This window comes from Elephas maximus, chromosome 1 (assembly GCF_024166365.1).
Source record: "Elephas maximus indicus isolate mEleMax1 chromosome 1, mEleMax1 primary haplotype, whole genome shotgun sequence".
In the NCBI taxonomy this organism is placed as follows: Eukaryota; Metazoa; Chordata; class Mammalia; order Proboscidea; family Elephantidae; genus Elephas; species Elephas maximus.
In genome coordinates this window covers 229,293,551-229,317,493 of record NC_064819.1, presented here as the reverse complement: position 1 = coordinate 229,317,493, position 23,943 = coordinate 229,293,551, and the positions used below count along the sequence as shown (strand labels likewise).

General features: G+C 43.3%; 1 protein-coding gene across 4 annotated transcripts in view; it reads right to left on the bottom strand.

The window, feature by feature from the left end:
* The window catches only part of ARID1B (AT-rich interaction domain 1B), a 502,278-nt gene that overhangs the window by 81,475 nt on the left and 396,860 nt on the right, over positions 1–23,943 (bottom strand). For all 4 annotated transcript variants that reach the window (XM_049904492.1, XM_049904463.1, XM_049904483.1 and 1 more), the window contains one exon: positions 6,784–6,963. In XM_049904492.1, the coding sequence (XP_049760449.1) occupies positions 6,784–6,963 (180 nt within the window). The remainder of the gene's footprint in view (positions 1–6,783; positions 6,964–23,943) is intronic.

Here is a 23,943-nt window from a genome sequence, read left to right as displayed (position 1 = left end):
GGGCATCAGGATTGGAGGAAGCCTCATTAACAACCTGCATTATGCAGATGATACAACCTTGCTTGCTGAAAGTGAAGAGGACTTGAAGCACTTACTAATGAAGATCAAAGACCACAGCCTTCAGTATGGATTCCAACTCAACATAAAGAAAACAAAAATCCTCACAACTGGACCAATGAGCAACATCATGATAAATGGAGAAAAGATTGAAGTTGTCAAGGATTTCATTTTACTTGGATCCGCAATCAACAGCCATGGAAGCAGCAGTCAAGAAATCAAAAGACACATCGCATTGGGCAAATCTGCTGCAAAGGACCTCTTTAAAGTGTTGAAGAGCAAAGATGTCACCTTGAAGACTAAGGTGAGCCTGACCTAAGCCATGGTATTTTCAATCGCATCATATGCATGTGAAAGCTGGACAGTGAATAAGGAAGACTAAAGAAGGATTGACGCCTTTGAATTGTGGTGTTGGCGAAGAATATTGAATATACCATGGACTGTCAAAAGAAGAAACAAATCTGTCTTAGTAGAAGTGCAACCAGAATGCTCCTTAGAAGCAAGGATGGTGAGACTGCGTCTTACATACTTTGGACATGTTGTCAGGAGGGATGAGTCCCTGGAGAAGGACATCATGCTTGGCAGAGTACAGGGTCAGAGGAAAAGAGGAAGGCCCTCAACGAGGTGGATTGACACAGTGGCTGCAATAATGAGCTCAAGCATAACAAGGATTGTAAGGATGGCTCAGGACTGGGCAGTTTTTCATTCTGTTGTGCGTAGGGTTGCTATGAGTCGGAACCGACTCAACGGCACCTAACAACAACGACAACAACAACAAGGGATAACTTTGGTGAAGGGTAAGACAGTACACAATAATGGGGAAGGAAAAAAGTAAGAAAAGAAAAAACGTGAGCAAACTAAAGGGAGTAGGTGGTCTGCAGAGGCCTGCCTTGGGGAAGCCAAGGAACAAGTGCTGACCAGGGGAAAGTGTTCTGACCAGCTCAGTCCGGGCAGCTTACAGACCTCACTGTACAGAAGAGACGAGCCACTTAGCTTAATTGAATAACGAGAGTGTGGCTCTGGACTCGCAAGAGCCGAGACGAAAATTCTGGGTCATGGTGATCCCGAGGCTGTCACGAGCCTGTAGGGTACTTGCTTAAGAAGCCGGCGGGCTGACAATCTGTGATATTCATACCCTGCTCCTCTTAAGCAGAAACGGTTGTGTTGTAAAATGATTAGTGTGTAATTCAGCCTTTTGGAACTGCATCCAGTTCAACGGGGTATCATTTAGTTTGCCGCCAATTGTGACAAACAGATTTTAATGAATGAAAAGGAAGAATTCAGATGGCATCTAAATGTTAGAGAACAAACCTTCAAATCCTTGTGAAAAACACCTTTACCAAATAATTAGAAACAGAGTACTTGTCAGACTCGCCTACTTATGAGTCCCCTGCTCCGTAAGACACACGCTGTAAAAATGAGGGCATGAAACCAGGGCTGCATCAGTCAACAACCTGAGCAGCTGCATGTAGTCGCCCTGCAAGGGCCCCAGGTGCTACCACAACAGTGGGTGATAGCTGGGGGGAAATCGAGCCTCAGAATTCTTATGATCTTCCTGAGATTATGCTGCTTATTCAGAACAAAACTAAGGCTAGAGCCCTGTTTTTTGCAATTAGTGGCAAGCGTGCAAAAAATACTGTGGGTAGTCAGTGTCACAGACGCCATTCTGGAGAACGTAAAAACAGTAAGGCGGAGTCTGTGCCCTTAAGAAATGTAAAGATTATGAGGATGAAATTAATTTCAGTTCTTTTTTTCTCACACAAATTCATTTATTAATAATTAACACGTTAATTAGAGAATTCCTTTCTATTTATTAAAGCAAGTCCCTACGGCCCTCCTCCACATGCGGATGCATTGCAAGGGTAGTTATGATTTGCGCTTGTCTGAAGGTAGAAAAGTACCATTTCATAAAATACACTGTAGTTAAACATCTTCGCACATTTAGACGCAGCCTTGGTTTCATGCCCTTGTTTTTATAACGTATCTCAGGAAGCAGGGGACTTCCAAGCAGACGAGGAGTCTTTTACTTCTAAATTACTTGGTACGGGTGTTTTTCAGAAGGATTTAAAGGTATATTCCCTAAAATTAGATGCCATCCCATCGGTAGAGTTAATAATTTAGACTTTACAGCATTAATATGCATTTCTAAAACTTCCCCCTTCTCAACTCCATAGGGAATTTTTTCTCCCTCCTTTCTTTAGGATTTCTGATATATGTTCATGCCTGTGTTCCTAAAATGTTCCTTGCTCTTTGAAGGCAAGTAGTTTGTCTTTTGGCTTTGGGTTTGTCTAGTGGCTCACAGAACTAGAGAGAAGAGGAAGGGAAAGAAGAGAAGAAGAGAAAGAAGGAGCCAGCGCAGTCCTGTCTGAGGTCGGCCTCCCTTGGTTTGAACGCTGGCTCTACCACTGACTAGCTGTGTGATGGAAACCTCCATGGCATCGGGTTTCTCACTCACAAAGTGGGCATAACCTCACAGGCTTTACATTAAGAGAATGAGCTCGACTGCCAGACAGGACTCCTGGCCTGACCACTCCTGGGGACGTGGTTTACCTGTCCCGTGCCTCAGTGGAGTCATGAAGTACCTATCACATAGCATGCTGTGAGGGTGAAATGAATTCCTATGTGAAAAAACACTTAGAACAAGACCTACCTCTATGATAGTAACATGTTTAATAAACATTAGGTTATTATTACCAGTAACAACAATTTTGGAGATGCTGCTCCTGACAATAAAATGGTTAGCAATAAGAAGCTGTAAAATACTTTTCCCTGAGATCTCTAAGGAAACAGAAGAAATTCATCTGGTTTGGAACAAAAACGGAAGGACGAGACCAGTGACCTCTGGGGGTCATCATGCTTCTGATTCTCTCCAGAGACATTTAAACTTACGCCATGGAGAGGTGACGTGAATGTTTTACTAATAACTTCAGTAGTTAATTAAGAGGAGGAATAATAAAAGAAAAAAAAAACCCTTCATTTGGGCCCCTGTTTAAAAGATCAACAAAGAAGAGATGCAAACGGAGGAACATTTATTGGACTGAACAATACATGCTACAAGGGTAATTTTCTGTCACGCTGTGCTTGCTGAGGGAAGGAGAATGCAAGCAGGGAAGGGTGAACGGTTTTGACTTGGACACAGAGTGCCGGGACGTTGATTTTAAGCATGCAACTGTGAGAGCCGGCCCAGGAACCCAGGAGCGCACATACCACAGGGTGCGGTGTGGTGGGAGATGTCACTTGGGGAGGGAGAAAGCAGTAGAGAGAGTAGACACGCAGGTACGAGGACCGAAGGACATTTCTATTTGTCAAACATTAGAAAGCGCCAAGTATGAAAGACATCATCTTTCTTCGAATGGTTTCTAATATCAACCTTAACTTGGTTATTTATGCCCTCACATACATATACAACCCAAAACAAAGAACCTTCTTGAATATACCAAAATGTAGGCAGGGGTTCCAGTGGGCTGTGTTAACAAAAAAGGCCCTGGAGTTGAAGCAAAATTTAGACTCAGAACATTAGAACTGGAAGAACTTCAATTCTCACCCAAGGTAGCAGTTTGGATGAGAGCCATTCCAGGTTCACGGCTCTTAATTAAGAGTCAGAATGGTCAATGATTCTGGGGAACTGAGGGCTTTATCCAAAAGATATGTCCATTCTACAAAAATGCTCTTCCCTGCTGTTAACTCCTTCAGCATAAGTGCTCTTTCTTAGTTGTTCACAAAGCCTCTTCAGACACTCCAAGGCTTAGTCTTCACTCATTATGAGGAACAGTAGAAGAGTAGGTTGCAAATTTAATTATTTAAGACTTCTCTTGTGTGTGCTTTCGAGTCGATGCCAACTCAGAGAGACCCTATAGGACAGCGTAGAATTACCCCATAGGGCTTCCTAGGCTGTAATTTTCACAGGAGCAGATCACCAGGTCTTTTCTCCTTTGGAGTGGCTGGTGGGTTCAAAAGGCTGACCTCTGGGTAAGCAGCCGAGTGCTTAACCATTGATACAGGCCAATTTCTAAGATTATACAAAGTCCTTGCGATTTTTTTCAAGGGTCAAGTCCTAGACTTGTCTCTGACCACATTCTTAGCAAAAGTCTACGTTTTATGTGCAACTTGTTATTGTTGCTAGTTGCCATTGAGTGGGATGACTCATGGTGACCTTACATATAACAGAATGAAACTTTGCCCGGTCCTGCGCCATCTTCATGATCACTGCTATGTTTGAGCCCATTGTTGAGGCTATTGTGTCAATCTATCTCATGGAGGGTTTCCCTCATTTTTGCTGGCCCTCCACTTCACCAACCAGGATGTCCCTTTCTAGCAGTTAGTCTTTCCTGATGACATGCCCAAAGTATGCAAGACTTTCTCTCCATCCTTGCTTCCAAGGAACATTCTGATTGTATTTCTCCTAAGACAGATTTGTTCATTCTTCTGGCAGTCCATGGTATATTCAACATCCTTTGCCAACACCAAAATTCAAAGGCATCAATCTTCCTTAGACCTGTTTCATTGTCCAGCTTTCACATGCATATGAGGCAACTGAAAAGACCATGGGTTGGGTCAGGTACATCTTAGTCATGAAAGTGATATCTTTGTGTTTTAACTTATGACCTACTTTCCCAACTTTGACTAAAGTTTTCTTCTTTCTGTGACAGCCAAAGAAATGCCATTTGAAGATGCCTTCTCTGTGCAGTGAGGAGGTAGTTCTCAGGCCAGCTCCTCCCCAGCTGAGTAAGTCCCACCCTGCCTCAGCTCAGCTACCAGGTTACCCATCACAATTCCCTGGGGCTGACAGGGAACAGTGCAGACTGTTACAGTCGCCTGGGGCTGTTAAATTCCAGGGGCTTACTGGAATTAATAACACGCGAAATTGTTTATGACATGGTAAAGAGGGCATAAAGCAGGCTACAGAAGTCCACGTCCACTCTGACTCCCACTCTGGGTGTATGGACAAAGGCAGGAAGAGACTCAATAAAAAGTTTTATGTTTTGGGTGTTCTAATACAGTTTTCATAGCTGGAGAAATAATTAGAATGTAATATAACAAAGCCATGTAAGGCAAGAAAACGATGTTATGCTGGCACCATTGAAAGGGGTTAAAACCCTCCTGAAAGATCTTCAAAAAGCAAGACAATACATACATGGATAACGTAATTTTCAAAATGCAAGGTGCAATAGACAGAAAGGTAGAACTTTTGAGAAACACACTGGTGAAAGCCTAGAAGGTACCTGGGCTTCAATCCGTGATCAGGTTCCTTGGGGGCACTTAGGGACTAGGATGGGTCAACAAGGTCCAATAGGACATGGTTTGCTAAGCAGACTCCAGTGCCTCCAGAAAACAATATAGTTTTACTGCAGGAAGACCTGACTGTGTTGTGGAAGTAGAAAACACTTTGCCACAGTTTACTACTAGGCTCAGGTTGTCTTCACTGGAAATGTTCCTGATTTCTTTCAGAAGTGAGGAAGCTCTGGGATATGAGCCAGGTTATCTCATTCTCTCTAAATTGCCCATTAATGTCTAATTTAAATAAACAAAAAATAAAGAAGGTGCTAAATTCAAATACCTTATTGCCAAATGTGGTTTTTGTGGGTTTATTGCCAAATGTGACTTAGGAAAAAAAACATACGTTTTATACATATATCAGGTTAGGAACCTTGATGGAAGGATTCTACGTGTGTCTGACAAAACATACCAAACCCTCTGGAAGGCAGCATACAAGCAGTGCCTTTTTGGGCACAGTTCCACTAATTTTCCCACTCTCCCCGAGTGTCCTCTATGAAAGGCATGCCCATTTCCAGCTCAGCCCACTGTCTTCTAAGAGAAGGATGAGCGAGCAGGAAGAATGGAACTCGCGTTTACCCAACACAGCACTCGCAGATAGGCTGGGATGCTCCTGGTTCAACATCCTCTGAGTAGTGAGCAAGCTGAGTTTCTTGGCGCTGCTGTAACAGAGATACCACAAGTGGGTGGTTGTAACAAGCAGAAATTTATTTTCTCACAGCTTAGGAGGCTAGAAGTCTGAATTCAGGGAGCCGGCTCTAGAGGAAGGCTTTCTCTCTGTGGACCGTGGGGGAAGGTCCTTGTCTCAGCGTCTCTAGCCAGCCAGTTCTTGGAGTTCCTGGGCTTGTCGACTGGTTTGCCTCGGTCTTCTTCAGATAGGGTCGGTCTTCCCTTTGTCTGTTTTCTTCTGTGCCTAATCTCTTTTATATCTTAAAAGTGACTGGCTTAAAACATAACATACACTGACAGGGCCTCATTAACATAACAAGGAAACTCCTATTCTCAAACAGGATTACATCCATAGGTACAGGAGTTAGGAATTAGGACACATATTTTGGGGGGACGCAATTCAATCCATAACTCCGAGGGAGGGCCATGACCACAATTCAGCAGAATGAAAACCAACTTTTAAATTGGGAAGCTTTTTGAGAACAAGGCTTGTTGTCTTCTTCACCAGCAGGGTTTACTCCTTTATGAGTTACACATGTGAGAAAAGTACCTCCCACAGCATCCGAGCCTCAGAGCTCAGTGAACACTGCTGCTGTCATTACTCTTCCCAACATTAGGGGCCATTATGGATGTAGGTTTACGTCTGCCTCACAGATCTGTCAGGTAACAAATAAGGGAATCTTAAAGATGTTCATAAATTAAGATCTTGAAGAACTAGCACGCTAACAAAATTTCTACAATCTACCACGATGGATTTGCAGAATTTTTTTTTTTTTTTTTTACCTTGTGGTCCATACTGGCTCATCTGCGGACCGTAAGTCCCACTTGAGTTGCTCTGCTGAAAGCTACTGATTCCAGGGTGCATCTGGCCCCCAGGAGATGGGTGCGGTGACATGGATGGTCCTGTCTGCTGAGGTCCATACTGGGACATCTGAGGGTTTCTTTGTGAGCCTGCCATAAAACCTGTGTGAGAAAGCAATGGAAACATGTGAGTACAAGTGCTTCATGATCTCTGTATGCATAAACACGGACATGGTATTGCCTGGAAGGCAGCTGGGGAGGAGGCGGTTTGCACTGTGAGGGTCCCCTGAACTAAAGAAACCTCTAAGGACATCTCAAACCCAGTGTGGAGGATCTGGAAGGCCAGAGGACCCCATGGTCTACCTTGGTCCTAACCCTAAACTCTCATTAGAGTTCCCAGGACCCATGATCATGGACTTGAAAAAGGGAAACAGCATGACGAGGCAAAAGAGCAAGTAACCTTAACCTCTTTCACAGATGAGGCCCTACAAAAAGCAACAGGAAGAGCTAGGACCCTGTTACTGCAAACCCTCCATTCTTGCCAGGCTGGATATAGTGTGCACGTCACCTCAGAGCCGTTGCTCACTGGAATGCATGCTTCCGGATCCTAAAAGATCCATCCTAGAACTCTCTGGAGCCCAGGGCAACCCCTAGCTCGTCCTTCCACTCAGCTGTTTTTCACTCCTCTGGTGTCCTATAGCAGTAATTACTCAACTTGACCCCTAAATAGCAGTGCAGACCTATGAAGACCTGATCCACATTATTGCTCACAGGTACACTGTAAACCAAACTTGAGGGTCTGAGCTGTATTCTGGCTTTCTCCCTCAAACCTGGTCTGCCTGTGGTCTTCCCCACCTCTGTAAATGGCACCACTGCGCACCCAGGTGCTCATGTCAGAAACAGCTGGTACCCATGTCCTCCTTTTTCTTCTTTTCTCTGTGTGCACCCAGTCCATCAGCAAGTCCTGTTGTCTCTGCTTCTGAAAAAGACCTTGAGCCATTCCTCCTGTCTACTTCTGCGTGGACAACAAAAGTGTCCAAGCTACCACCTTTCCTGCCAACGTAGCTGCAGTGGTGTCCCGAATGATCTCTTATCTTCCCTCTCTCTTGTCTTGCTCCTTTTGGTTCATTTTCCCACAAAGCTGCCAGAATTCTCTTTCAGGAAGAAAACAGGACATCAGACCATATATCTCTCCTCTGCATAAAACCCGTCAAGGCTTCCCATTGAATCTGGGTCTACAATTTAAGCATTTTACCATGGCCGGTGAGATCTCATGTGGCCTGGCAGTTGCTTTTCTTACTTTCACCCTATTTCTTACAATCTTCCCTCCCTCTTAATACCCTGTACATCCACGGCCTTCTGAGAGTTCCTAGATGATAGCAGCAAGCTCTTTCCCTCAACAAGGCTTGGCCTGCTCCTGTTCCCTTTTACCTGCTTTTCATAGAGCCAGATCCTCTCATTCTCAGGTCAGACTTCTCTGACCACCCAACCTAAAGTAGCACCAATCCCATGAAACCCCTTCCGTTTCTCACTTACCTTCTATCAGAGAACTTTTCATAGCCTGTGTTCATTTTATTTTATTTTTTGAATCACTTACTGTCTTTCTTCTCCACTAAAATATTAAGATGCAAGAGGACAAGGACCATGTCTGTGTTCACCACTTCACCATGAGTGCCCAGCAGAGCATCTGGCTCTTGGTAGGTATCAACAACTATTTTTTGAATGAGCCAAATTCCTCACACACCCAACAGAGTGCTGAGTACACAGTAGGTGCTTGGTGGCTATTCTTCCAAACAGATAAAGAAAAACCTCTTTAAATTATCCAGAATTACAACGCCAAGTGCACCCACACGTCAGTAGTTCAGGCAAATATAAGTGAGAATGTAAAACAGGCTAAGAAATAATCATTTCAAAGAGTCTACCCCAAATCACCCCCATGTGTCTGTCAGTTTGTCGTACTGTAGGGGCTTCTGTGCTACTGTAATGCTGAAAGCTATGCCACCGGTATTCAGATACCAGCAGGGTCATCCACGGAGGACAGGTTTCAGCTGAGCTTCCAGACTAAGACAGACTAGGAAGGACCCAGCAGTCTACTTCTGAAAAGGATTAGCCAGTGAAAACCTTATGAATAGCAGCGGAACACTGTCTGATATAGTGCTGGAAGATGAGCCCCCCAGGTTAGAAGGCACTCAAAAGATGACTGGGGAAGAGCTGCCTCCTCAAAGTAGAGTTGACCTTAATGACGTGGATGGAGTAAAGCTTTAGGGACCTTCATTTGCTGATGTGGCATGACTCAAAATGAGAAGAAACAGCTGCAAACATCCACTAATAATCAGAACCTGGAATGTATGAAGTATGAATCTAGGAAAATTGGAAATCGTCGAAAATGAAGTAGAACGCATAAACATTGATATCCTAGGCATTAGTGAGCTGAAATGGACTGGTATTGGCCATTTTGAATTGGACAATCATATAGTCTACTACGCTGGGAATGATAACTTGAAGAGGAATGGCGTTGCATTCATCATCAAAAAGAATGTTTCAAGATCTATCCTGAAGTACAACGCTGTCAGTGATAGGATGATATCCATATGCCTACAAGGAAGACCAGTTAATACGATTATTATTGAAATTTAAGCACCAACCACTAGGGCCTAAGATGAAGAAATAGAAGATTTTTATCAGCTGCTACAGTCTGAAATTGATCAAACATGCAATCAAGATGCATTAATAATTACTGGCGATTGGAATGCGAAAGTTGGAAACAAAGAAGGATCACTAGTTGGTGATAGAAACAATGCCGGAGATCGACTGATAGAATTTTGCAAGACCAATGACTTCTTCATTGCATTCTTTCACCAGTATAAACGGCGACTATACACATGGACCTCGCCAGATGGAACACACAGAAATCAAATTGACTATATCTGTGGAAAGAGACGATGGAAAAGCTCAACATCATCAGTCAGCACAAGGCCAGGGGCCGACTGTGGAACAGACCATCAATTGCTCATATCCAAGTTCAAGCTGAAACTGAAGAAAATCAGACCAAGTCCACAAGACCCAAAATATGACCTTGAATATATCCCACCTAAATTTAGAGACCATCTGAAGAATAGATTTGACACACTGAACACTAGTAATCAAAGACCAGATGCGTTGTGCGAAGACCAGATGAGTTGTGGAACGACATCAAGGACATCATCCATGAAGAAAGCAAGAGGTCACTGAAAAGACAGGAAAGAAAGAAGAGAACAAGACGGACATCAGAAGAGACTCTGAAACTTGCTCTCGAACGTCGAGCAGTTAAAGCAAAAGGAAGAATTGATGAAGTAAAAGAACTGAACAGAAGATTTCAAAGGGCGGCTCAAGAAGACAAAGAAAAGCATTATAATGACATGTGCAAAGAGCAGGAGATGGAAAACCAAAAGGGAAGAAAATGCTCGGCGTTTCTCAAGCTGAAAGAACTGAAGAAAAAATTCGAGCCTCGAGTTGCAATAGTGAAGGATTCTATGGGGAAAATATTAAACGATGCAGGAAGTTATCAAAAGAAAATGGAAGGAATATACAGAGTCATTGTACCAAAAAAGAACTAGTCGATGTTCAGCCATTTTAAGGGGTGGCATATGATCAGGAAGCGATGATACTGAAGGAAGAAGTCCAAGCTGTTCTGAAGGCATTGGCGAAAAACAAGGCTCCAGGAATTGATGGAATATCAATTCAGATGTTTCAACAAACGGATGCAGCACTGGAGGTGCTCACTCGTCTATGCCAAGAAATATGGAAGACAGCTTCCTGGCCAACTGACTGGAAGAGATCCATATTTATGCCTATTCCCAAGAAAGGCGATCCAACTGAATGTGGAAATTATAGAACAATATCATTAATATCAGACACAAGCAAAATTTTGCTGAAGATCATTCAAAAATGGCTGCAGCAGTACATCGACAGGGAACTGCCAGAAATTCAGGCTGGTTTCAGAAGAGGACGTGGAACCAGGAATATCATTGCTGATGTCAGATGGATCCTGGCTGAAAGCAGAGAATACCAGAAGGATGTTTACCTGTGTTTTACTGACTATGCAAAGGCATTTGACTGTGTGGATCATAACAAATTATGGATAATGTTGTGAAGAATGGGAATTCCAGAACACTTAATTGTGCTCATGAGGAACCTTTACATAGATCAAGAGGCAGTTGTTTGGACAGAACAAGGGGATACTGGTTGGTTTAAAGTCAGGAAAGGTGTGCATCAGGGTTATATTCTTTCACCATACCTATTCAATCTGTATGCTGAGCAAATAATACGAGAAGCTGGACTATATGAAGAAGAAAGGGGCATCAAGATTGGAAGAAGCCTTACTAACAACCTGTGTTATGCCAATGACACAACCTTGCTTGCTAAAGTGAAGAGGACTTGAAGCACTTACTAATGAAAATCAAAGACCACAGCCTTCAGTATGGATTGCACCTCAACATAAAGAAAACAAAAACCCTCACAAATGGACCAATAAGCAACATCATGATAAATGGAGAAAAGATTGAAGTTGTCAAGGATTTCATTTTACTTGGATCCACAATCAACAGCCATGGAAGCAGCAGTCAAGAAATCAAAAGATGCGTTGCATTGGGTAAATCTGCTGCAAAGGACCTCTTCAAAGTGTTGAAGAGCAAAGATGTCACCTCGAAGACTAAGGGGCGCCTGACCCAAGCCATGGTATTTTCAACCACATCATATGCATGTGAAAGCTGGACAATGAGTAAGGAAGCCCAAAGAAGAGTTGACGCCTTTGAATTGTGGCTTTGGCGAAGAATATTGAATACACCATGGACTGTCAAAAGAACGAAAGATCTGTCTTGGAAGAAGTACAACCAGAATGCTCCTTAGAAGCAAGGATGGCGAGACTGCGTCTTACATACTTTGGACATGTTGTCAGGAGGGATGAGTCCCTGGAGAAGGACATCATGCTTGGCAGAGTACAGGGCCAGTGGAAAAGAGGAAGACCTTCAATGAGGTGGACTGACACGGTGGCTTCAACAATGAGCTCAAGCATAACAAGGATGGTAAGGATGGCTCAGGACCAGGCAGGGTTTTGTTCTGTTGTGCATCGGGTCGGTATGAGTCGGAATCGACTCTACAGCACCTAACAACAACAACAACCCCAAATCAAGACATATATCTAAGAAAAAGCTAACAATATGAAACTCAGCTAGGGCAGTTTAAAAAAGAGCTCTTCAAAACCCAACAGTTTAAGTTGGTCAGAGAGTTGACACATCATCAAGTGGAGGAAGCAGAGGGTTGACAGATTTCTAGAGAAAGCAGAAGGTTGACAGATTTCTAGAGAAAGCAGAAGGGTGACAGATTTCTGCCTGCCCAGGAGGAGAACCAAGAGTGGTGGCTTCCAAAGAAAGTCTACTGAGGCAGCCAGAGGGTAAGATAATGCCTAGAGGTTAAATGGTATATGGTATTTACAAAGACCACTGTTTACATTTCAGTAAGGGGGGAAAAAAAAATCTTTCAACATAGCCTCCATCTAAAAAACCCGAAAAAAACCAAACCCTTTGCTGTTGAGTCAATTCTGACTGATAATGACCCCACAGGACAGAGTAGAACTGCTCCACAGGGTTTCCAAGGAGTGCCTGGTGGATTCGAACCTGCTGACCAGCAGCCGTAGCTCTTAACCCCTATGCCACCGGGGTTTCCATATAAAAGGATCTACATAAAACAACAGTAAGTAAAGCTCTTATTATCCTACTTAATTTATTTATAAAGATCAGCCTTATAAGATTGGGCTGAATTGGCAGTTCCCAGATATAAACCATTATAGAAAATGTTTGCTTTTTCAAATCTGAAAACAAACAGAAATCAGAGCACTAAATTACTATAAATGATTGCATCTTAAGATGTTACATGAAATATTTATCTAAGCTTTATGTAAAATTCTCAAGAGTTTCAGAGAGAATCCTATTTAATAAAAAGCGTGTTTCAATTCTGTACAGATTCTTTTTGGGGGGAGGAGAATGGCTGCTTTCCACTTCAATAGTTCAGGAAAATAAGGCCGGTCCTTTAATTAGCATTACATTTCACTTCATCCATGGTGTCCAGACTGAAAGATTTAGAAACGCTGATAAATATAGTCTACCCTGAGGCCTCTGGGCCTCTTACTATAGGTTTAACATTTGTTCCAGTGAGTTCTTTCTAAGCAATGTTATGTGGGCAAGTTATTTCTTTATTTCTGACTATTTGCTCAGTTCTCAAAAAATACATGTCATGTTCCACTTAAACTATCTCGATCATCACTGGCATTTTGTAGATCAAGTTCATGGAAAGATTCCAGACGGAGGTGGAGTATTAACAAAGCTAATACAAACAGCGTGTCACAGCATCTCTCTCCACAACTTGGCGACAAGGTTCCATGGGGTGGGGAAAGCACCTCTTCCCAAAGAAATTAAAATGGAAAAGCTAATTTTTTCCTCTGTATACTTTTCCAATGGCATCATACACAAGAGCTTGTAATCTTGTTTTATATTTTCTGTGAGGCTCACCCCTTTTTGTGTACCTCCAAGACAATGACATGGGGAGGCGACAAAATTTCCCTGCCTCCCTTTTGAGCTCTTATCATCTAACAGCAGTAGCCTGGGGGCCAGAAGACCTAGATTTCAGTCTTGTTTGTGTCATCAGCTAGAATCTAATAGGGGAGACGGACACATAAATAAATATACTACAGTGTGTGCTGAATGGAACTAGCTGTGTTACCTTAGGCAAACCATAGAACTCATCCAAACCCGTTTCCTCATCTTAAAATGAGGACGCGGTTGTTGTAAGGATCAACTGGGGTAACGTGAAAACGTTCTAGAATCTATAATGTGATATAAAGAGATCATGATGATGATTATTGTATTTATAAACTAACGTGAATATCTTTTAACTCCTTAATGCCCTAAATATTCAGGATCGGTCCCAGCTAGAATAACTAGTTTTATTTCTATATGTTTTAGTCATCTAGTGCTGCTATAACAGAATCACCACAAGTGGATGGCTTCAACAAAGAGAAATTTGTTTTCTCATTGTCCAGTAGGCTGCAAGTCCAAATTCAGGTCCTCAGCTCCAGGGGAAGGCCTCCCCTCTCTGTCGGCCCTGGAGGAAGGTCCCTGTCATCAATCTTCCCCCGGTCTGGGACCATCTCAGTGTAGGAACCTAAGGTCCAAAGGACATGCTCCGCTCCTGGCGCTGGCCTTATGAGGTCCCCCCGTCTCTCTGCTCGCTTCTCTTTTTATATCTCAAAGAGCCTGGCTTAAGACACTATCTAATCTTGTAGATCTCATCAATATAACTGTCGCCAATCCATCTCACTTCATCATAGTGATAGGATCTACAACACATAGGAAAGTCACACAAAATGGTGGACAATCACACAATACCGGGACTCAGGACCCAGCCGAGTTGACAGATATTTCTGGGGGATGCAGTTCAATCCATGACACTATATTTGTTTTTTATTTAAATATGTGGATCCCAGGTGACTCCAGGATTTGTTAAATGTGGAAATTCCAAAAGGTTAAAAAGATTATACTATGGGAAGTCACCTTCCCTCTGCTAACTCCTCCCACCCAGTGCCCCTCCCTAAGGCAAATAGTTTTTTTTTTTTAATGTACCCTTGCAGAGATAGTTTACAATTTGTGAATATACAGATATATTTTTTTTCTCTTTTGTAATCTTAGCTAAATACCAATTGTGATATATTATTCACCTTGGGGAATTAAAAAAAAAATTCACTTGTTTTCCTGGAAAAATATATCTAGAAGATTATTATTATCTCGTGTCACTCTTTAATGCTGCAGAGTTTCCCACTGTCTGGATGAGCCATCACTTATTAGTCCCGTAGAGATGGACATTTAGACTGCGTCCTACCTAGTATGGAGAACATGCGTGTACAGAACATACTTGTGCGCCTAGGAAGTTAGATTTTCAGGATAAAATTTTAGAAGTAGAATTGCCTTAAACAAAGGTTATATGCATTAAATGTTGCCATTTCTACCAAGTAGGGGTTGTACCGATTTGGACTCCCTCCAGCAGTGTATGGGGAGGGTCTGCTTCGTGTGCTCGGGCCAACTCCAACTGTTAACAATTTTTAAAAGGGGAAAAATGGAACCTCATAAAGTTTTAGTCTGTATTTCTCTAATCATGAGTAAAGTTGGACATTGTTTATTTAATAGCTGGTTTTAGTTCCTTTTCTAGAGCTGTTTGTTTATGTCCTTTGACCGTTTTTCTGTTGGCCAGCCTGCCTCCTCACTATGAAGTGTTCCGTCATCTTGCAGACACGGCTCCCACTGCCCAACAGTTACATGGCTCGCAGAAGCTCCTGCATCTGCAAGTCTGTGGAATGTGGTCGAAGCTCTCTGGGTGGCACAAATGGTTTACACTCGATTACTATCCTAAAGGTTGATGGTCTGAACCCACCCAGTGACCCTATGGAAGAAAGACCTGGCAGTCTGCTTTCATAAAGAGTACAGCCAAGAAAACCCTACGGAGCAGTTCTACCTTTTAACACATGGGGATGCCAAGAACAGGAATCAACTTGTTGGCAACGAATTTGGTTTTCTTATGGCTTGACTTTCAGTTTGAGGAACACGAGCATAGGCCATGTCTTAGTAGCAAAGTGACGTGATCTGGCTTGAGTATTTGAAAGCTAATTCTACAATCCATAAAAAAATTTTATATCATGATCCAATGGTATATGAGCATATGTATCTATATTCACATACTGTCTACACACACATCCCCCCACTATGCTTCACAAAAAATTTTCACCCTCATTGAGTGCATGCATTCTGATACTTATCAATGACAAAAAAAATCTGGGCGACAACTTTCTAAACTGATCACAATCCAGTAATGGGAGGTACAGGTTGTACAACAAAGTGCTCAGCTGTGTGCTCCACTGAACACGCTGCTTTTGTAGTGTGCGGACAGTGCCATTTCCTTCTGGATACTGTGTCGCTATCCCTCAAGCCGCCTTCCAGGAAAGCAGACATTCTCCCCTGCCCGACAAGCCCTATCGTGCAAGCCGCACTGGGCAGTCATCACGCTGCTGCACCGTGTGTCTGGGGATTGTCCCACCCCAACTGTGAGCACCTGCGGTCCGACCACGCTCCCTCCACACCTGTGACTCCAGACCCAGCACGGTGGCTGCTGCGGCTGGAGCCAACTGCATGCAATTTCAAAGAATGGTAAAGAGTCTCCATGCAGAATCTACTTGCTTTTACTCCACAAAAAAAGTTTAATGAATTTGACTATCTGGGTCCTCATTTCATAGTAGAGTCAAAGAATCATTTTTGAGGAAAGGAAGCCAGCTATTCAAGGAAGGGCCTTCTGGGTGTGAACTGACAGCTGACAGGAGGGAAGGGGGAGAAGGGTGGTCTCACTGGCATCCAGCACCATTACTTCTACCACCAAAACACCTGTCTTTGGTTTTGCTTGGTCCCTCTCCTCAGCACGGCAAATTTGGGGAGAAGGCGGACTCGGCAGAAAACCGCCAGGTCACACTGTGGCTTCAGGCAAGGTCGCTGCTATTCAAGCCTCAGTTTCCTTTTCTGAAGAATGTGCGTGAGAACCTTGTAAAGAGTGTACGTGAGCACATGGCTCAGCGCTGGGCACACAGAGCAGGGCTCTGTAATGACAGCTGTTATCATTATTGCTGTTGTCAATACAGTCCACCATCTACGTCCTGTCTGAATGACCCCAAGTCTCCAAGCCAGCCTCCGCTGCCAGACTCCCCAACAGGCCACCACAGTGAAGTCAGAAGGCGCCTTTCTAAAATATGAATTGCATTAAGTGAACACATCAACACCTCCAAACCCAGCCCCAGTTAAAATTTTCTAATGGCTCAAGGTTTCAGTAACGGAAACTGCTAACATCTACTAAGTTGAAACCTCTCAGAAAACAGTGAGCCCTCCGAAGGCAGGAACTATGCCTTTCCTGTTTTTCACTGTTGCTCTATGTCTGGCAGGTACTATGCATCCAGCAAGTATTTATTAGTGAAGGACCGAGTGTGCCGGGAAGGGCTAGGCTCAACTCTGTGGGTCACAGACGAGCAAGAAACCACCCCAAGAAGTGAAGTCAGCCCCCACGTTCCGGAGATTGCCAAAGGGATGCCACCTCCAAAGACAGATCCGTATTTACCAAGCAGAGGAGGGGGTGGGCTGGCAGGGGGTGCAGCTCTCATGCTCTACGCACAGAGAGCCAGGCGGCTGTGCCGGCCTCCAGGCTGGAGTCCTCAGGCTCAGGTGGGAGGCTCTCACCCCGTGTCTCAATCTATCCCTCCGGCCTGCATCAGCCTCACCCAGGCCGAGGAGTCTGTAACAGGCAAAGCCAGGCTCCAGGAACGTACACTAGCTCCCCAGGTGACCCGCACACTCAGTAAACTGGAGAGTCGTTGTCAGCAGAATCCTGCCAGGAACGGGCGCTTCCACAATCTTTCCCTCTCAGAACTGGCTGCAATTTTATTTCTAACACTCAAGTCTCTTACGTTGCTTGGTATTTGTACATGTCTTAATACAGTTTCGTACTTTTTGAATCTCACTGCTTTTAAGTTATTTAAATGTTTGCTTTTCACTTTGTCTATTTTAACTGCTTTTATGCTTTTTATATTTTCAACTTTATTAGTGTTAATTCATGCATCTTAACAATAAAGTTATGCTAGCTCAATAAAGTACTAACACCTTCCGATTTCATCCTTTTAATTTTACTTCTCAGATTCTCATCTATCCTTTTGCATGCTTCCTTTTAGTCCCATTTTAACCCTACTGGAAACCTGGTGGGGTAGTAGTTAAGAGCTATGGCTGCTAACAAAAAGTCAGTAGTTTGAATCCACCAGGTGCTCCTTGGAAACTGTATGGGGCAGTTCTACTCTGCCCTATAGAGTCGCTTTGAGTTGGAATTGACTTGATGGCAACGGGTTTGGTTTTTCTGGTTTTCAACCTTATTAAACACACATGCACACACACACACACACACACACAAATTTAGAGAGGTGGTAAGGTTTCTCCTTTGAAGCTGGCCTGACGGCTAACACATTGAATCCTTTCAAAAGACTGCCTATGCTCTGGAAGTTGAAATCCCTAACAAACCTTAACCAGGGAACTCAAGGAAACCTTATTGACCCCTCAGTCTACTTTGGGTCCTCCTCTGCCCCCTCTTAAATGTTGCTGTCAGCAGAGTGCTATACCAATATCTTCTACCACCCACATGTAATCCCTAGGCAGTTTCCCCAGTCCCAAGGCCTCAAGGACAATTTATGCACTGATAACTTGCCCTCCATTTCACAGGACTTTCGTTTCCTGAAATACCACAGACCACATTATCTGAAGTCTGAAAACCTTCTCATTATAAAATGCCTAGAAAGGCCAGATAAGATATAACAAATGATATTTTAAACATATAGATGAGCTTGCAAAAAAAATTCAGAGTCTGAGTTATAACATAAATGCTGTTGTACATCTCTATGTTGAGACATAAACATATTCAAACAATCCTGGCTGGTAACAGGCCTGAGAGACAGATGGCAACCAATGTAAATGCTCTCTGGAGGAACATACCTCAATCCTGCCAGCAAAAACGTCCTGTTTTAACATGCCCTCATAACCCAAGTTAAGACCCATGTGGATGTAAGTCACCATGAATGAGAATCAGCAGGAACAAACGGCTGGGATCTTTGTTTTGTTTCTGACATTTCTCAAACACTTAAAACAGTGCCTTGCACACAGCAGGCAGAAATAAGTACCTATTAAAAGAAAAAAAAGTCAATACTTTTAAAAGTAAAAACATAGTTATTAGAATTTAAACTCAACAGTCAGGTTGAACCAGCGATTAGATACAGAAGAGATGATTAGGAAATTGGTAGATAAGTCTGAAAAAATTAGGCAGAACACAGGTAAAGAGAGAGAGGAGTCAGTCCAAGAAAGAACAGAGAGAATGGGAAAGAGAGAGGCAACAGTCAAAGAGATAATATTTGATAATTCTCCAGAATTAATGAAAGACATGAGTCCTCAGATTCAGAAAGTATAGAAGTCAGAAACAGCATACATAAAACCAAATTCATATTAAGGCACAAGATGATGAAACAAACCAAGGACAAAGATTTGAAAAACAGTAAAAGAATACAGATAACTTATAAAGAAATGATATGTAGACACAAACGGACATCTCCTCAACAACCACAGAGCTGACAGAAAACGATCACTAAAGAGGAAAAAACAAAGACATTTTTTACACAAACTAAACTCAGAGAGTGTACCACCACCAGGTCCTAACTAAAATAAAGTCTGAAGAATTACCTTAGGAAAAGGAAATTAAAGCAAGAAGGACTGAGAAGAAAAAAGGAACTGTGACCAAAGAATCTGAAATAAGTGGGTGTTCCTATCTAGTTCCGACCTCTCCTGAGTTTCAGACTCTTGTATTGACCGACTGACTAAGGGTCTCCAGCTGGATGTCACGCAGGCATCTCACACTCAACTGGTCCAAATATGAACTCTTCTTCCCTGCTGAATCTCACTTAACTCATTATTAGCCATCTCAGTGAATGGAACTGCCATCCAAACGAAAAGCTGGGAGAAATCCTCTCTCTGGTCTCTCCCGAATTCCATCAGTCACTTCTCCGGAATTCCATCTGTCCATTCACCCTGTGAGGCCGCCTGGCAGACGGGCTGCTGGCCCTCCCTAGGAGGACGGGCTGGGCCACCTATTCTACACCTCCTGGATGTGAACCAGTTATACTTGATGAGTATCTTTCCACACTTAGTTAAATAGCCAGAAAGCATTGCTCCTTTCCAGATCGCTACTTCCAGAAATAACTTGCCAGCCGTGTTATTTAGTTCAAAAAAGCCAAGTGTGTCAGCTTCAGGCCACTGGACCAATACCTACAGTACTGACTCGCTCTGAGGAGCACAGCACTCCCTGTACAGCCTTCCTGATCCGGCAGATTCCGCCCCCCCCCGACCCTGTGTGCCTATTTAAATTAAAAAAAAAAAAAAAAATCATGATTCCTATCAAGTGCCTGGATAGACTGTCATTGTAAAGAGCAGGGACTGTGACTTTTGTTCGTTACTAGGTCTCAAGCACCTACAGCAAAGACTAGTTTGATAAACATTTGTGCAATGGATAAGCAATCCATTCATTTTTCTGGAGGGGTTTAAAAGGCAGACCAGACTCTAAGACAGGAAGACTACCCTCATCCTAGCCCTAAGGAAAGCCACCCAGGACTGGGGCAGAGGATATGCGTGCGCTGCCCCCCTGCTGAGGCCTTGCCGCTGAGCTCTGAGGCTCATGCCATAAAAACCGGATCTTGTCTACATCTGCTTCCACCGCCTTAGAAGAGGCTCATGCTTTCTTTGCCCTGAGATTTATTATAAAGGCATATAATAAGTATTAATTTAAATATCTGATTCCGATTCGATAACTTCTTGAGTTCTACAGTCTATGTATCTAATAGCTACAGGCAGGATTGGGCTCCCAGGGTCTTACCTGGAGTCTTTCACTCTGCACTTGGACTGTTTTATTCAGGGTCATTCTCCAAAGGATGCCTATATTAATATCAACGGCAAATTTCTAGACAGATCTAATCTATTCTTGTCATATGGTAGTGTAAGTAAAAAGTATAGGTCTGGAAACACACTATTTCAACCACTATTAGAGAAACTTCGTATTAAAAACTAAGTCCAAGAGATATTTTTTCTTTTCTCAAGTTGTTGTTTTAATCCCTTCATTGCAATCTTGGGAAATTGGTCCAACAAAAAATGACCATTTCTAAAATGCCTATCCATATTAGTATCTAAAGTAAGTTTTCAAGACCTTTCAGATGTCTTCTTCAGCACTGTACTATTTATGGTTTGTTAAGTGGATTTTCAGGTTTTGAAAAAAAAAAAAAAAAACCCTGCTATACATGATTTTCTTAATTGTAAAAAAGAAAATTCGTATAGAAACGATTTAACTCGCTAAGCTTTAGCAGATAAAAGGAAAAGAAAAACCAGCTCATTTATGTAGTAATTATAAATAAATCACATTTTCCACATAAGACATGAAACTGAGTGCAGAATATTTTTATGCTATGGGAATGGGGAAAAATACTTTACGGGATAAGAGGGGGGATCCACTGATCTTTATTTAGAGGTACTACAAAGTTCTGAAACATAAAAAGAAGTTATATTTAATTATAAAGTAAGCCTATAGAAGCCCTGGTGGTGCAGTGGCTAAGTGCCCAGCTGCTAACAGAAATGCCAGCATTTCGAACCCACTGGCCACTCCACGGGAGAAAGATGTGGCAGCCTGCTTCCGTAAAGACCGCAGCCTTGGAAGCTCTGTGGGGGAAGTTCCACTCTGTCCTATAGGGTCACTATGAGTCGGAATCGACTTGATGGCAATAGGGTTTTTGTTTTGGTGGCACAATGGTTACATAGTCAGCTACTAACCTACCCACTTTGACTCAGTTGAACCTGCCCAGTGGCTCTGCAGGAGACCCAGCCATCTGCTCCTGTAATGATTACAGCCTGGGAAACCCTACGGGGCGGTTCTACTCTGCTGCACGGGATCCCTGTGAGCTAGAACCGACTCACAGGCACCTAATAACGACAACAAAAAGCAAATATAAACAATTCAAAGTAAAACAAACAAACTCGGGACAGCTGAACCTGCGCTTCCTAAGAAGTATGCTTATGCCCTAGAGTCTACCGGGGAAGGTGATGCACAGGCAATGGAACGGCAAGTTCCAGGAACCCCAGCAGTCAACGACAGGCTGTCACAACCCCAAACTGACTACAGTGGGTTCAAGTAAAGGCCCATCCAGTGGGCGTATCCCCAGGTTGAAGGGTGTTACAAAGGAACACCAAGAAACCACGTCAAACAGATATGAAGGCAAAACTAGGAAATTTCAGAACGCTAAACTGGAAGGAATTTTAACTTGAATCCTAGCCTCCAACTGTGTATCCTTTTCCTTTTCACGTAACACAATTTTTGCGACCTAAGTATTAGAGATTTAAATCCTGTTGGAAAAAACAGGGTTCAGCACAAAGCTCCAATCATGGCTCATCCTACCCACGAGAGAGAAAAAGGCAAAGAGAGAGCGAGCGCGCCCAGGTGTATGGGTGAAAGCAGGGGAACACAGGACCAGTCATACAAAGCCTGGAACTTCTTCATCAAAGGCGCCTCTTCAGATAGCAGAGAGCTATGGCAGTGTCAGGGTACCAATAACATCTCCAAGGTTCTAGGAGCCACCAAAAGGCAAAGCACGTTTTCCCACGGGCACACGGACAGTTTATTTTCATGTTGGCACTTGTTAAAAATTCACAGAAGAACTGCCTTGTTTCTTCAAGCCTGTTCAATAAAAGATGTTTGGCCACATGTGTGAATTACTGGTCACCTGCTGCACAACCTGAGCGGAAGGCAGAGCTATTTCTCTTCACAAAGAGGTGTCAGACTCCTACTTAGAGAGAAAAATAGTTTTTTAAAAACTATTCTTGTTACATTTTAATATCTTCAGTGTTTATTTGCCTGTCTGCTTCTCCTCACAACATGAATTGCTTCCAGGAAGACAGAAACTAATGACCCGTTCAAGGCTTCACCCAGGCCCCTCCACTTCCACCAGCTGTACTATTAGCTTAACTGGCAGACTCGCTCCCCTCCTTTCTCTGGTACTACAGCACCCTATCTACGGAGACACATACAACAGCATGGAAACGTTTTCCCCATCCATCCCCATAAAACCCTTTCAGCTACTGAGCAGTCTTGAAATTTACACTTGCTATCATTGGCTAAATGAGAATCGGGAGGGGTCTGACGGATTATCCAGATGGTAGATGCGGACAAAATTTCCAGCCTCTCTTTATACAAATCTTTTAAGTTTTAGTTGCAAATGTCAGCTTCAGTGCTAAGGGCAAAGACAGCTGCATTTACGTCATTCTGTATATAGAAGACACTATTTTTTAAGGCTTTAAACCCAGGTCTCACCTGAGTACATTGTATCTGATACTTAAATGTATTATTAATATTTGTACAGTGCTTTAAAATTTGTAACTTTCAGATACAGGATCTCATTTGATCTGCACAAGAAATCCATGGGACACTCTGATGCTCGCTTTATGTAAGAGGAAGCAGAGGCTTAATTAATTGTTCAAGGTCACAAAACTAGTCAGTGGTAAAGCCTGCAACTAAACCTAGACCCTCTGGTTGCAAAGTCCCCGCAGATTAAAATATAAACGTGAGCGTATAAAATACTAGGCACTGGAGCTGGTAGGAAACTGAACAAGGCTGCGTGGTCCTTGCTGTTACGGAGCTCTAGTGGGCCAGAGACTTAGTCTGTTAACACGGAGCTCTAGTGGGCCAGAGAGTTAGTCTGTTAACACGGAGCTCTAGTGGGCCAGAGAGTTAGTCTGTTAACACGGAGCTCTAGTGGGCCAGAGAGTTAGTCTGTTAACACGGAGCTCTAGTGGGCCAGAGAGTTAGTCTGTTAACACGGAGCTCTAGTGGGCCAGAGAGTTAGTCTGTTAACACGGAGCTCTAGTGGGCCAGAGAGTTAGTCTGTTAACACCAGCAACGGATGGGGTCGTGTGTACTGTATTACCAGACTGCACGCAGAGGATGCCTGGCCTATAGGGGGCAGCACCATGACGTGTAGGGTTTCATTTGTTTATTTACTAAGCAAACATTAACTTAAGTGCCTAATACTGCTGGGCTATCTGGGACTTGAAGGATTAGCACGACTCCGGTTGGGTTAGTTAGGCAAGAGGAGTCCCTGGGTGGTGCAAATGGTTAAGTGTTCCACTACTAGCTGAAAGATTGGTGGTTGGAACCCATCCAGAGGTGCCTAGGAAGAAAGGCCTGGCAATCTGCTTCCAAAAGACCACGGCTTTGAGAACCCAATGGAGCAGTTCTATTTTGCACACATGGGGTCACCACGAGTCAGAATCAACTCCATGGCAACCAAGAACAACAACAGCAACAGTCAGGCAAGGAAACCGCATATGTGGTGGGGTGGGAGTGGGGGTGGCAAAAGGTTTCCAGTTGGAGAAAAGAGCTTACATGAAGATCCCAAAAGAGGTTCAGTGTGGCAGGAGACCAGAAAGGGAGGTTGGGTTGCATAAGAAAGGGCCT